Source organism: Ursus arctos, unplaced genomic scaffold, assembly GCF_023065955.2.
Source record: "Ursus arctos isolate Adak ecotype North America unplaced genomic scaffold, UrsArc2.0 scaffold_21, whole genome shotgun sequence".
NCBI lineage: Eukaryota > Metazoa > Chordata > Mammalia > Carnivora > Ursidae > Ursus > Ursus arctos.
This window is the reverse complement of record NW_026622886.1, coordinates 32,640,256-32,653,390: the sequence shown is the minus strand read 5'-3', so window position 1 is coordinate 32,653,390 and position 13,135 is coordinate 32,640,256. Positions and strand designations below refer to the sequence as shown.

The 13,135-nt window shown below is 37.2% G+C and overlaps 1 protein-coding gene across 3 annotated transcripts in view; it reads left to right on the top strand.

The window, feature by feature from the left end:
* Nucleotides 1–13,135, top strand: part of NAV3 (neuron navigator 3) — a 341,643-nt gene that overhangs the window by 284,261 nt on the left and 44,247 nt on the right. For all 3 annotated transcript variants that reach the window (XM_044384570.3, XM_026499977.4, XM_044384571.3), the window contains exons 23-24: nucleotides 584–667; nucleotides 10,551–10,662. In XM_044384570.3, coding sequence (XP_044240505.2) covers nucleotides 584–667; nucleotides 10,551–10,662 — 196 coding nt within the window. The remainder of the gene's footprint in view (nucleotides 1–583; nucleotides 668–10,550; nucleotides 10,663–13,135) is intronic.

Sequence of the window (13,135 nt, the reverse complement as noted above, 5' to 3'; positions counted from 1 at the left end):
AATAAAAGCCCTTTTATTGAAAGGAGTTTGGAAAGTGAAGACAACTCTTTCTGATTCCATCCTTTGTATGCAGAAAAGAGGAAAGATAATGTGTTAGCTGTCAGCAAATGTCTGACACTTGAAGGAGAGTATCCTTACAATGAAGGAACTAACAATATCTCCAAAGGTCATCATGCAGGTAGAAAAATGAGAAACATTTGTCCACTGACTATGGCAGTGACCTCCTCTTGAGCTTTAAGTCTAAAAACTTGGCAACTCAGAACTTTCTTCAGTATTTTGGGTGTCAAATCCTCTGTGATATGCAAGTCAGAAGGTGTTATTATTTGCAAAATACCATCCCTTTTCAGAAGTTGAACTCACATTAAATGTCAAGAGAGAAACGCTGAATTTAAACTGAAATTTAGAAATGACATAAACAAAGATTTACATTAAAAGAGAGTCATCATGGAAAGCTAACCATGATGGTCATAGTATTTAAAGAGTTAGAATACCTGAAATTCAGCATTTGATAAAATCAAGAGTTTTCATCCATCCATATAATGTTCTGACATTTAAAATGTGTTCCTTCCATTTTTGTTCACAGGCTCACCTCGTAGCAGCTTTTGAAAAGAGTTTAGGGAATATGACTGGCCGACTGCAAAGTTTAACCATGACAGCAGAACAGAAGGTATGTCCAAGAATTACCATGGGGGCTTGAAATAAGACAGCTAGTGCATAGGATGTTTAAACAATGCATGAGATACAGCTCCTTCGACACACTACGGCAGAGGATCCATTGCATACTAAATTGGAAAATAAAGAGATAATAGTTTTTCTTTTCAGATTTTAATTTTTAAAGGCATATGATTCAGTTTAATCCATACTAGGACACACACACACACACACACACATGCAATTCTTTCCAGGCAGTCTATTATTTTCCTCCCGGTTGGACCTATTAAAAGAATACCAAATGTTGAGAAAGAGAAACAGTTGTATAGGAGAAGAGTTAGAATATTCTAGGAACAACTTGTTATGCAGTTGACAAGAATTGCACTCTGACAAGAATTTTCACAAACACATGGTCTGTAAGCCCAGATACAGACGATGGCTGTAAGCAGAGATACCCATGGAGAAAGTCTGGAGGAGATGTGAGGATTCTACGAAGTAAGGGGCTCACATTACAGCATCTGTGGGACAAGAGACTGAAACACCGATCCTGAACTGAAGTTTAGAAATACAGAATGCTAAATGAAGATTTGTGTCCTTTTGGAGTAATGAGGATTAGTTGGCATCTGGGGATATGGTCTTTGAAAAGTAAAGTTAACTTATATCAAAAACTTTAAAATAAACCCAAAGGGTTTTATGGAGGGGGAGAAGGAATTCTAAAAAGAAGGGAACAGAGAATTTAGTTCATGAGGTGAACATATCAAAAAGATTCGTGTTGCCGAGAAAGAATCTGGACACTTTCCGTGGGGTGACCAGTAACTTACCTTTCTGCCATTATTTTGGTGACCCTAACCTGAGTCCTTGGATGGGTGTTAGAGACAGATGAAGTCTCTAAAACTGTATGGAAACATTTGTAAAAACTGCATATGTGCATAATATGAGCAGATGTCCACAGTTTTCATCTAATTTCCAAAGAGATCCAAAATCTAAAAAGCTTTGGCTATTTTCAGAATTAGTACCTATATCTATCCTTAGAGATGGCTTCAGTTTTGTCTTCAGTTCTGTGAAGTATGTCATTAGCTTTAGAGAACTGGCATATGTTACCATTTTGTCAGTTTACCATTTTTTAAATTAAAAAAAAAAAAACCTGAATGAATAGATGAATTAAACTCAAGAGAAAATCAAATATTCCTGTAATAGCTTGGTGTAATTAGCAAACTCTGTTTTATTCGCCCTTCTCTTTCATTCTCCTATTTCAGAGATTTCCCTTGTCCATGGAAGCACTATCCATCCTTGTCAGACCTGTTCTGTAAGGGGAGATGACAAATGCCTTTTGAGCAGAGGAATTTTATCTTCATCTTTTTTGAGGGAGAGAGAGGCAGTCCAGTTTACCACTTCACTATGTAACCTAAGAGCTCAGCAAACAGGATGACGAGGTCTTTTAGGGCAGCCAAGTGGGAAAGAATATGAATGTTGGAGCCCGGGGAAGCTTAGTGTGAATCTCGGGGAACCTCTTAAGAGCTTTGGAATCTTCTTTTGCTGACCCTCACATTCATCATTTTAAAAGTCAGGTTTATAATAACTACCTTGTAGAATCACTCTGAGGAATAAGTAAGATACTCTTTAAGGCCACATAGAGTGGATAGTCAAAAAAAAAATGTTAACTTTCTTTACATTTCTCTCCCTTTCTCACTTAAAGAAATATAGGATAAACCAAATTCATCATTGGCCATATGCCGGGCATATTGCTAGAAATCATGATTAGTATTTAAGTCTCAATATCTTTAAGAAATCAAAATTAATGTTTTTTACCATCCCCTATTTCCTTCAATTCTTTTATATTTATGAGTAAAAATTCTCATAGAAATTAGAAAACTATGCATTTGTTAATTTATAATGCCTATGAATCATGCCTGAATGTTTTTTAAATACATCTGCATAATACACGGAATTTTATAATTGTGTGCACATTAACCATAAAGGAACATTGCCAAAATTACAGAATCTTCTCAGAAGCTATCATGATGTCTGAAATTGCCTTGCCATTTTTAACTGAAAATAAAGTGATTGCTTGTCTTATTGCAAGCCGTATGCACACAACAGTGTTAGTAAGTGGTTTATTTTATTAATCTGAGGTGTAAAACTTGCATATTTCCAAGGTGGCTTTGGGAATCATAAAATTAATTGCAATATGATATGGCACAATTCAATAATAGAACCTAGTGCAAACAAGTAGAGGAATGTATAGAACACGATGCCTGAGCCTATGTAATTACTGCCGCAAAGCACAGAATGGAATTGAACGTCAAGGCAGCTGAGGCACAAAGGGAGATTGCTTGGCATGTCTAGTTCTCATTTTCTGACCGGAAGAGCATAATTTAGATCGAAGAGACAAACTTTTTGGCACTGAATTCAAGGACAAATTTATTGTAAAGTTTCTTAAATTGGGGTCATGGAATAACAAAAGACAAAATCGCTGTTCAAATAGACATTTCTCTGAAAGCTGAGGGCATAACATTTAATCATATTTCAGTAAAGTCGTTTCTTCAGGGAGCTGAGATAAAAGGGTATATTGCTCTCTGGTGATCCAACAATCCCCGGAAAAAGATTAGCGCATATAGAGCAGAGGTTTTGAAACTCTGTTCTTGGAGTTCCAAGGCTCATTTGTCCATTTAATCATTCACCAAAGTTATATTGAATTTCTACTGTGTATGAGAGCCTGTCCTAGCTACTGAGAATTCAGCAGTGAAATATATATATATATACATAACATATACTACATGTATGTATGTATTATACACACACACACACACGTTGTTTATATCCTGGTTTATAACTGGTTATTTTATTTATATATATATATATATATATAAAGATTTTATTTATTTATTTGACAGAGAGAGAGCCAATGAGAGAGGGAACACAAGCAGGGGGAGTGGGAGAGGAAGAAGCAGGCTCCCAGCAGAGGAGCCTGATGTGGGGCTCGATCCCAGAACACTGGGATTACGCCCGGTGAGCCAAAGGTAGACGCTTAACGACTGAGCCACCCAGGCGCCCCAATATAACTGGTTATAATATAAAATAGAATTTATACTCTAGTAGGTGACAGATTAATGATAAAAATATAGGATTTCAGGTGAAGATAAGCACCACTGAAAACGTTGAGAGTGAGGATGTTGGGAAGCAAGGTGGGATACTAACACATGAAGCAAGAAAAGCCAAGGCTTACATGTCCTTGGCTACATACTTAAGAAATGTAAATGAAACTAGGATTCAAATCCAAGTGTTTGGGCTTCTTCTGGCTTCAAAGTATGATTTTCAGCAATCATATGGCATTAATAGTCTGAAAACTATATCAAAATTTTAGTTTGACTTATAGACCAAGTCTACTTCCTTGAATAGTGTCTTAAAATCTTTCCTTGTTCCCAGATGCCATATCTGGAATCCTGGTTGTCTTGCCAGAATACTGCTTTTATACCCTTATAGCCTGGTGGGAAAGAAAAGTCATGTATGAATTACTCAGGGTGCCACTGGAAACATAATAGTATAGTGTCCTAAGCCCCTATACTCAGAGGAGACCACTGCATCTTCACGTAGGTTCCAGAGTAGAGGTGGCACAGAAGAGCCCCTTTGGGCTCTAGGAAGATGAAAAAGATTAATTCCAGGAAGATGGGGGCTACGTGTCATAGAAGAAGGGGCACCATGAGCATGAGCAGCAAGGAGGGAAATTAAAGATGTTAAGGGAAAAAGAAGGGATGTGGAGAGAAATGTGAAACTAAGGCTAGAAAGATGTCTAAGGAATCTGGTCCTTGAAAACAAGGAACCATTCCAAGGCTTTTGACTCTAACTAACATGATAAAAGTTAGTTAATAAAGATCAAACCAGCAGCATTTTCTGATAGCTTCAGTGCATCCTCAGTAGCCACTGGAAGGCTACATGTTACTTAATAGTAAGTCTGTAAGTAGGAAAACTTAAAATGATTGTCGTGACTGCTTGTTGGCTGGAGAGTGGAATTGTCTGTAGGTATTGCCTTATACCTAACCTAAGGCTTAACAGATTATGATGCTGACATAGTCCGATTAAGAATTTTACCTGGATTTATGGTCCTTGTCCCTTTATTAGCACTTCTCCACCAAGATTCTTTGAGAGAATTAAGACTTAACGGCCTGAGATATCTATTATATGTGATAAAAAATAACTTTTTTTCTCTGCATCTGGAGTGGTACAACCTTTGGACCATCCTTGTCATAACTGAAAAAAAAAGTGCCATTCAGATTATCGTTCAGTGCTTTATTTTCCTATAGAATGCCAGATGAAGAAGGCTGTAATACAGGTCATCAAAACAGCAAGAATTTTGCAAATCTGTATTTTTATGAATTAAAATTTTTCAGAACTGCTAAATTCCGGCAAAGTTACTAAGGCTATACTCACTGATAATTAGAAGACTTTCGAATTAGTTTCCTTTAGCAGTCATGCCAGAGGCCATTAGAACATATATTAAGGTGTACTAGGTTAGTCTTGTTAGAATGTCAGAGCACAGGGGCACCTGGGTGGCTCATTTGGTTAAGCGTCTGACTCTTGATTTCAACTCAGGTCAGGATCTCAGGGTTGTGATATCGAGCCCCACATCCAGCTCCACAGACTGCTTAAGATTCTCTCTCTGCCCCTCTCTCTCTCTCTTTCTCTCTGCCTCTTTCTCTAACTAAATAAACAAACAAAAATGTCAGAGACAGCAGAGGAATACCTTTTTGTATAAGTGTAGAGCTCAGATATTGATCCTTATGCCAATTGAAAAGTCTGGGGTTTGCTCATTCTTACTTCTATGAAGCTACTTTCTTGGTGACTAGATGAATAGAAGCTTAAAAATTAAAACTGAGAAAATTCAAAGCCAATTTTCTGGAAATAGATAATGGAGAACTAGCTGAAAATTTTGTTGAATTGGGCCTTTACATTAACTCTTCCCAGTTCAGGTTAAAATATCTGTCATGTAGAATAGTTTTTAAAAATGTATCACTAGAGGGGCGCCTGGGTGGCGCAGTCGTTAAGCGTCTGCCTTCGGCTCAGGGCGTGATCCTGGCGTTCTGGGATCGAGCTCCACATCAGGCTTCCCTGCTGGGAGCCTGCTTCTTCCTCTCCCACTCCCCCTGCTTGTGTTCCCTCTCTCACTGGCTGTCTCTGTCAAATAAATAAATAAAATCTTAAAAAAAAATGTATCAGTAGAGTCAGAAAATACGTTCATTAGCCTTTTAGAGCATAGGATAATTTGAATCCATGTTATTCAGGGAATCAAGTTACTTGCACTACTGGGATTTGGGGAACTTAGCACACTTCGTTAGAATCAGGGCTGGTTGGGTTCTTTCAATAGAAAAATTTACAAGATTTCAAGGCACGCACATAGGCGTGGGGAGTAGGACATGTTCAAAGCAACTACAGCTAGATAGTGTAAGTTTAACTAAGCGTCAGTGTAAGGAAAGAAAAGCAGGTTTAGTGTAAAATTTTTAAGAGTCTTGCCTAGAAGGTGAAGTTGGTTGATGAGTTTTATTACCAGGCTTGTAGGATTTTCAGCAAGGCTTGTGTCCAGGAGAAATTTAAAAAGAGGTCAGATGAAGTTAGGAAATGAGGTTGGAAAGGACACCAAGCAAAGCTAGTATTACGACAAAGTATGTGATCATCTCATTTTGAGGCATTCCAAGTCTGACCTTGATAACTAGTGTAGCTCCAGAGACATGTACAAAGCAGTTAGAAAAGATATTGACTCCATCCACCTTCTTTTACACGAGAAACTCTCATGGAAAACTGGAATCTTATATCATCAGCAGGTGTTTGGGGCATCATTATCTTGAATAGCTTATTGTAGGTGAATGAAATTTTAGTTTGGTTTCCACTTTTGAAAAGTGGGAAAATATCAGCAAAGTATGATCTGGTCATCTATTCCCAAGATCCTGTACATAATCATCCTAGCTCCTGTCTTTTCTTTGGCATATAAAGAAAAGAGTAGAAACTGGAAACTACTGAATTAGAAGAGGCTTTAAATCCATATCTTGATGGCATACACATGCTCCAGGGTTTTTTTCTGAAAGTTGAATAGAGATTCTCAAAACTAAAGTATCTTCTATTTGGTCACCTTCAAAAAAAAAGAGACTAAATGAAAATATTTCAGAGTATTAAACAATTTTATATTTGGGTATTTCTAGAACTAGCTTCTAATTATATTTCTGATCCATACTCCCCACCATGGTAAAAAAAAAAAAAAAAAGATTTCATATCTGTACTTGGAAGCAGCACTGTAATTTCTAAGCATTATACTCACTTTAGAAAAATATAGCTTAAGGGATACCTGGGTGGCACAGTCAGTTGAGGATCTGACTCTTGGTTTCGGCTCAGGTCGTGATCTCGAGATTGTGATCTTGGTGTCGTGAGATCAAGCCCCACCTGGGGCTCTGCTCAGCTGGGAGTCTGCTTGGGATTCTCTCTCCCTCTCCCTCTGCCCCTCGTGCTTGGGCTCTCTCTCTCTCAAATAAATAAATAAATCTTTTTTAAAAAAAGAAAAATATAGCTTAAAAATAAATGTGAACCACCAACTGTAATTATGAAGGAGAAAAAAAAAGGAAGACTAGAAACAAACTATTAAAAAACAATTTCTATGTCTCAGCCAAGTTTCATTTTAAAGTGCTTCTACTAATCTTTATATACTTACTACTGGAAAAGAGAGAAAGGAAAACCTGCCTTTGTTGCCGTCAAGGGAAATGATTTCACTGGTTTAGCCATATCCAGACTTTCTGTTTACAATGAATAATAAAGTCCCTGATGTTTTTATATGGTACCGTAGGTGATCAAACACCTTCTTGTTAAAACATACGTAAAATTGAAGCTTTACATTATTCTTTGAAGGGGAGAAACACCTGTTTAACATTGACCAGAACATTTGAACAAAATCATCCCAACATTTACCGAGATCATAAATCTTAGTGAAAAGACAAAGTCTACAACAACTAATAATGCATTAAATGGTCTGGAAGGACAGAGAAGGGACCTTTTTTCCTGAAAGGGAAGATAAGAGGTTTCAAGTGTATGGAGGCATTTCCCCAGGGCCTTTAATGGTGAGAAAAATACTTAAAAGCAAAGAGAGAAATCATATGGGAAGACTCAGTGAAAGGGATAGTTCTAGTTTGAGTGACATGGATCTCATTAACTGAAATAAGAAAGAAGGAAGGAATTTTTGCAGATACAAAGAGATACCTAGTTCAGGTTTGGACAGATTATCAGCGTCAAATTTAACTCTCTTTTTAATTAAAGACACTGAAATATTTTATAGGCCCTTGCTTATACTTATAAAGTTTCCCTAAAGAACTACTAATATGAATTTGGCGAAACTAATTTTTTCATGCATGTGATTTTCCCAACTTACATAATGAACATATTTGTTACCTAGTTATTCTTCCTTTGGGTCTACAGTGCCATGCTGAATAACAACTAACCTGCTAATATCTCTTGTTTTTTTAAAGACTCTTAAATTTAGGGACACCTGGGTGGCTCAGTGGACTGAGCATCATCCTTTGACTCAGGTCATAATCCCCAGGGTCCTGGGATTGAGCCCTGCATTGGGCTCCCTGCTCAGCAGGAAGTCTGCTTCTCCCTCTGCCCCTCCCCCCCACTTGTGCCCTCTCTCTCCCTCTCTCAAATAAATAAATAAATAATCTTAAAAAACCAGATACTTGATTTTAAGTGATTGTTCTTCTATCTCATATTAAATGCAGTTTTCTGAAAAAGCAATATTCCCTGAGCATTCCACTTCTCATCTTTTTAAAAACAGTTTTGTGAATAGATTGCTCTAGAAAAGATTAAAGTTTAGACATCAAAATAAGTCAGCTTACTCATAAAATTAAGCTGTATTTTTTAGAACTTGTATGAGATCTCATTGCCGTTTTTCTTCTTTCAACCTAAGACCACATGTTTCAGCAGATTTTTTAATCCACAGTACAGGCACTATTGATTTTAAATTCAAGGATGAAAATCTTATTTTAATTAGAATTTAACGTGTATTCTAGTCTATATGTTGTAAAATTACTATTTAAATTATGTGATTCGTTAAGTATGCACTATAGACCTCCTTTTGTGAATAGTTTTCTGGTAGAGGCAGAATGAATTTCATTAAACATTTTATCTAGTGGGAGGTTTATTTTATATGGAAAATACATTAAATTTTGGAAAACTTATCTATTACTAATTGAACAAGGGACAAAATTATAGATATAACTTGGAGAGACCGAGATATTTTGATGAATTGGGTCTGAATTTTGTATTAGAGCAGCGGAAGTTTTCCACAAACATATTAGAAATATGTCAGATATCCAATGAAAATAGTTATAGGACTTGCTAGGTATCTATTCCAAACTTGGCTATCATTTCAATTAGCATTGCCCATTTTTCGTTTTGGGGTTTTTTTTGTTTTTTTTTTAAGTGTCTAAGGTTGAATAGACATTCTTATATCTGAAGCAGTTTCCTACAAAGGCAATTGTCATGATCTTACATTTTTACATATATTCTGGGAGATGGAGAAAGGAATAAACTATTTGCTATGGATTGAAGAATCGGAGCCTGATTCTTTGGATTTCTGCCAAAGTTGCTAGAAAAAATGATCAACGACAATTACCTTCCCTAGGAATTCTCCCTCTAAGAGGCTGACAAGAATTCTAATTTAGAGTCACCACCACTGCCACGAATTCTGGATGCCCCTTGTTTTTGAGCTCCTGATGGAAATACTGCCCGTGCTGAAACAATACTCTACTTCCTTTTTTGGAGAGCCACATACCCTCTCTTCCTCATTCTTCCTCATAGTCATTTCTGATAAAACAATTCACTTAGGTAACTGTGAAAAATCATTTATATGTTCATTGGGACACATCTTAAAGTTACCTTGAGTTCGATAAGAAAATAAATGTTTCATAACAATAGATTTGTAAGCTACCTTTTTTGGGGACAAATTAGTATTATTTAAGGGCTGTAGATTGCATGTATTTCTATTCACTTAAAAAAAAAAATTCCTGTGTTGCTTTGGCTTGGTAAAATTGGGTCTCCATACCAGGAATCTTATTGGATGAAAGTATCAGAGTCTAAGATGACCTCGATTGATCCAGCAGAATTTAATAAGATGACATTTAGTAGGAGTGCGTTAGGGATGAGTTCCTGCTTTTATACATAAAGAATCAGTTCTTCACGTGCAAAATAAATGAGACAAAGTCTGAAGTCATTAATTCAACAAGAATTCAGGGCTTCCGTCTTACAATAAACACAATGAGACGCACCTGTGCAATTCTGCTGGCTAACTCTGTGACCTCACCATGGTGCCTTCAGTAAGTTTGGTATACAATGAGCAATGTGCTATCTTGCTTTATGTTGCACTGGTCAGCTTTAGGTGCCACCCTTTAAAAGGAATAAGACTCTTCAGATCACATTTATAAAAGAATAACCAAGACATTTTTAAAAAGTCCTCCTTTGCATTTAGGTAAATAAGAAGTTGTTAGATACGACTGGACAAGGTCAGTCAGGCATCCAAATCTCCCAGGATGTGTGCACTACATAAAATGAAACCCGTGTGATTGTGAATTATGAACAAGGACATTTTACTTTTCTCTCTAGGTATTAAAACTTCTCAATTCTGGGGGCGCCTGGGTGGCACAGCGGTTAATCGTCTGCCTTCGGCTCGGGGCGTGATCCCGGCGTTGCGGGATCGAGTCCCACATCAGGCTCTTCCGCTGTGGGCCTGCTTCTTCCTCTCCCACTCCCCCTGCTTGTGTTCCCTCTCTCGCTGGCTGTCTCTCTCTGTCGAATAAATAAATAAAATCTTTAAAAAAAAAAAAAAAAAAAAAAAAAAAAACTTCTCAATTCTATTTGTTTCACAGGAGTCTGAACTTATAGAACTAAGAGAAACCATTGAAATGCTGAAGGCCCAGAACTCTGCTGCCCAGGCTGCTATTCAGGGAGCGCTGAATGGTCCAGACCACCCTCCCAAAGGTATATTTAGAAATATTGCCATTTTTCATCCAATATGATAAGTTATTTTATTTTATTTTATTTTATTTTATTTTATTTTAGAGTGAAGCTGCTTTTGCTCAGTGGCACTACCTTTTATAATGAATAAGTTGGTATTAATGCAGTCAGAATCCCAGAATTTAAGAACAGTAGCTTTCCTTATCAATAATTTTTTAATCAACCTTAAGGAATTTGCTTCTATAGTCGTACGCACATTCTTCTCCGTTTGAGTTGGTGAAAGTGGGGATGGGGAGGTTGCTTAATACACTCATACCTGACTTCCAGCAAAACACACCCTGTAAGGAGTATGAAAATCTAGCTCTGTAAACAAAAATAAAATAATTGATATGGTAAAATATCAAGTAACAGGTATGGGGAACAGTTCATTCTGGGTGGAGGCAGTAAAAAGGTACACTTCTTACAGAAATGTTAAAAACAGTAAGAAAAAGGACTAAAAGTCTGCTGTTAATTATTACTATGCTTCATCAGTTCTAAACAATAATAAAATGATCTTATTTGCCACCACATCCTCCTTAGTTTCCCTCTGAAGAAATGCTTAGTACTCACATCATGTCATTTTTTTCCTTTGCATAGGTTCTGCTTATTCATGTCCTAACTATCTCAACAGCATTCAATATGCTCAACTCTTCACCAGCTAAAAAAAAATGCTTATCTAAATCCTGGATGCCCTATCATGTACTTTTCCATTTCCAGGTGAATCCTGGGAACATTTGATGGACTCTTTTAATGTCTCCAGCAGCCAGTCACGCTCCGGATCTCTGGAGTATGGCTTCTCTTACCATCAAACCAAAACTGTTCTCTTCAGGATCCATAATGACTTACAGGACACGAAATCGAGTACAACATTTAAAATTCTTATTGTGTTTGACGTGTCAATAGCATTTTTTAAATTATTATTATGTCATGTTAGTCACCATACAGTACATCCTTAGTTTTTGATGTAGTGTTCCATGATTCATTGTTTGCGTATAACACCCAGTGCTCCATGCAATACGTGCCCTCCTTACTACCCATCACCGGCCTATCCCATCCCCCACCTCCCTCCCCTCTGAAGCCTTCAGTTTGTTTCCCAGTGTCCATAGTCTCTCATGGTTCGTCTCCCCTTCTGTTTTCCTACCTTTCATTTTTCCCTTTCTTCTCCTAATGTCCTCCCTACTATTCCTTATGTCCCACAAATACGTGAAACCATATCATTGTCTTTCTCTGCCTGACTTATTTCACTTAGATTATGTTAACTGAAACGTCAATAGCATTTGATACTGATGTCCATTCCATTGCCTGACACATTCATGTCTTCTGATGTTTGTAACATTCGCAGTCTTAGTTTTTCTCCTGCTCCTTTGAAATCTCTTTCCAAGTTTCTTTTGCAGGTTCACTCATTTGCATCCATCTGTTAAATGTTGGTATTTCTTAGAACCCAGTCCTCCACTCTCTTCCTTTATGATTTGGTGCATTGTGATTCTCTTCATCCTATCTAAAAGTCTGTACAAACTCATCCTCTAGCTATAATTATCATATATGTGTTGGTAACTGTCAAATATATCTCTCTCCAGGCCCGGCTTATCTCTTGAGTTACAGATCTATAAATCTAGCTGCCCCAGAGAAAGCTCCATTTGGTTATCTTTGGATGTCTGTCATGCTAAATTCAACATCTCCAAATTTGAACTTGTCGTCTTCCCTCGTAGACCTGCTTTGCTTGCAGTGTTCCTTGCCTCAGTAAATGGCACCAGCATCCTTCCATATAGCCATAAATCTCGGTGTCATTCATAAATCTTCCCCTCCTCATTCATTAAACCATCAAGTTCTGTTGATTCCACTTATTAAATATCTCTTGGATCTGTTCCCTTTTCTCTCATCCTGCTATCACCATCCCTCATCTCTCCCATGAACTATGACCACAAATTCCCCAATCCTACCTGCCTTTCATCTTGTACCACTTTATATCGTTCTTCGCACTGAAACCAAAGCAATCGTCAACAACCTATATATACAGGTATCCCATTTCCTTTAGGATGAAATACAAACTTCTTAACATGACACAATCTCTCTTCACCAGCTTTGTTCATTCGGCAAATAATTATTAACTGCCAGTTATTAGCTAGACACTGCTCTAGACCTTATGCTTTACTTTTTTGTCACATTGTATATTTCAGCTGCCCTGAGCTTCATCTAATTCTCTGAAAGTTCTTTATGTGTTCTGGTTGTATCTACTTAAAATTTTCTGCCTTGTTTGTTCAGCATAAAAACTTTTTGAGACCTTCTAAGAGTTGGCCTAAATATGCCTCCTTGACCCTTAAGCTGGATGAGGTCCCCTTGTGATATCTTTCTGGAAATAACTGTTCTTCTATCCAAATGTGTAGTATACTTTGGTGCCTTAATTTATGTAAGATCTGCCTTTTCTGATCAATGGTAGGTTGGTTTGTTTTTTCAGTCC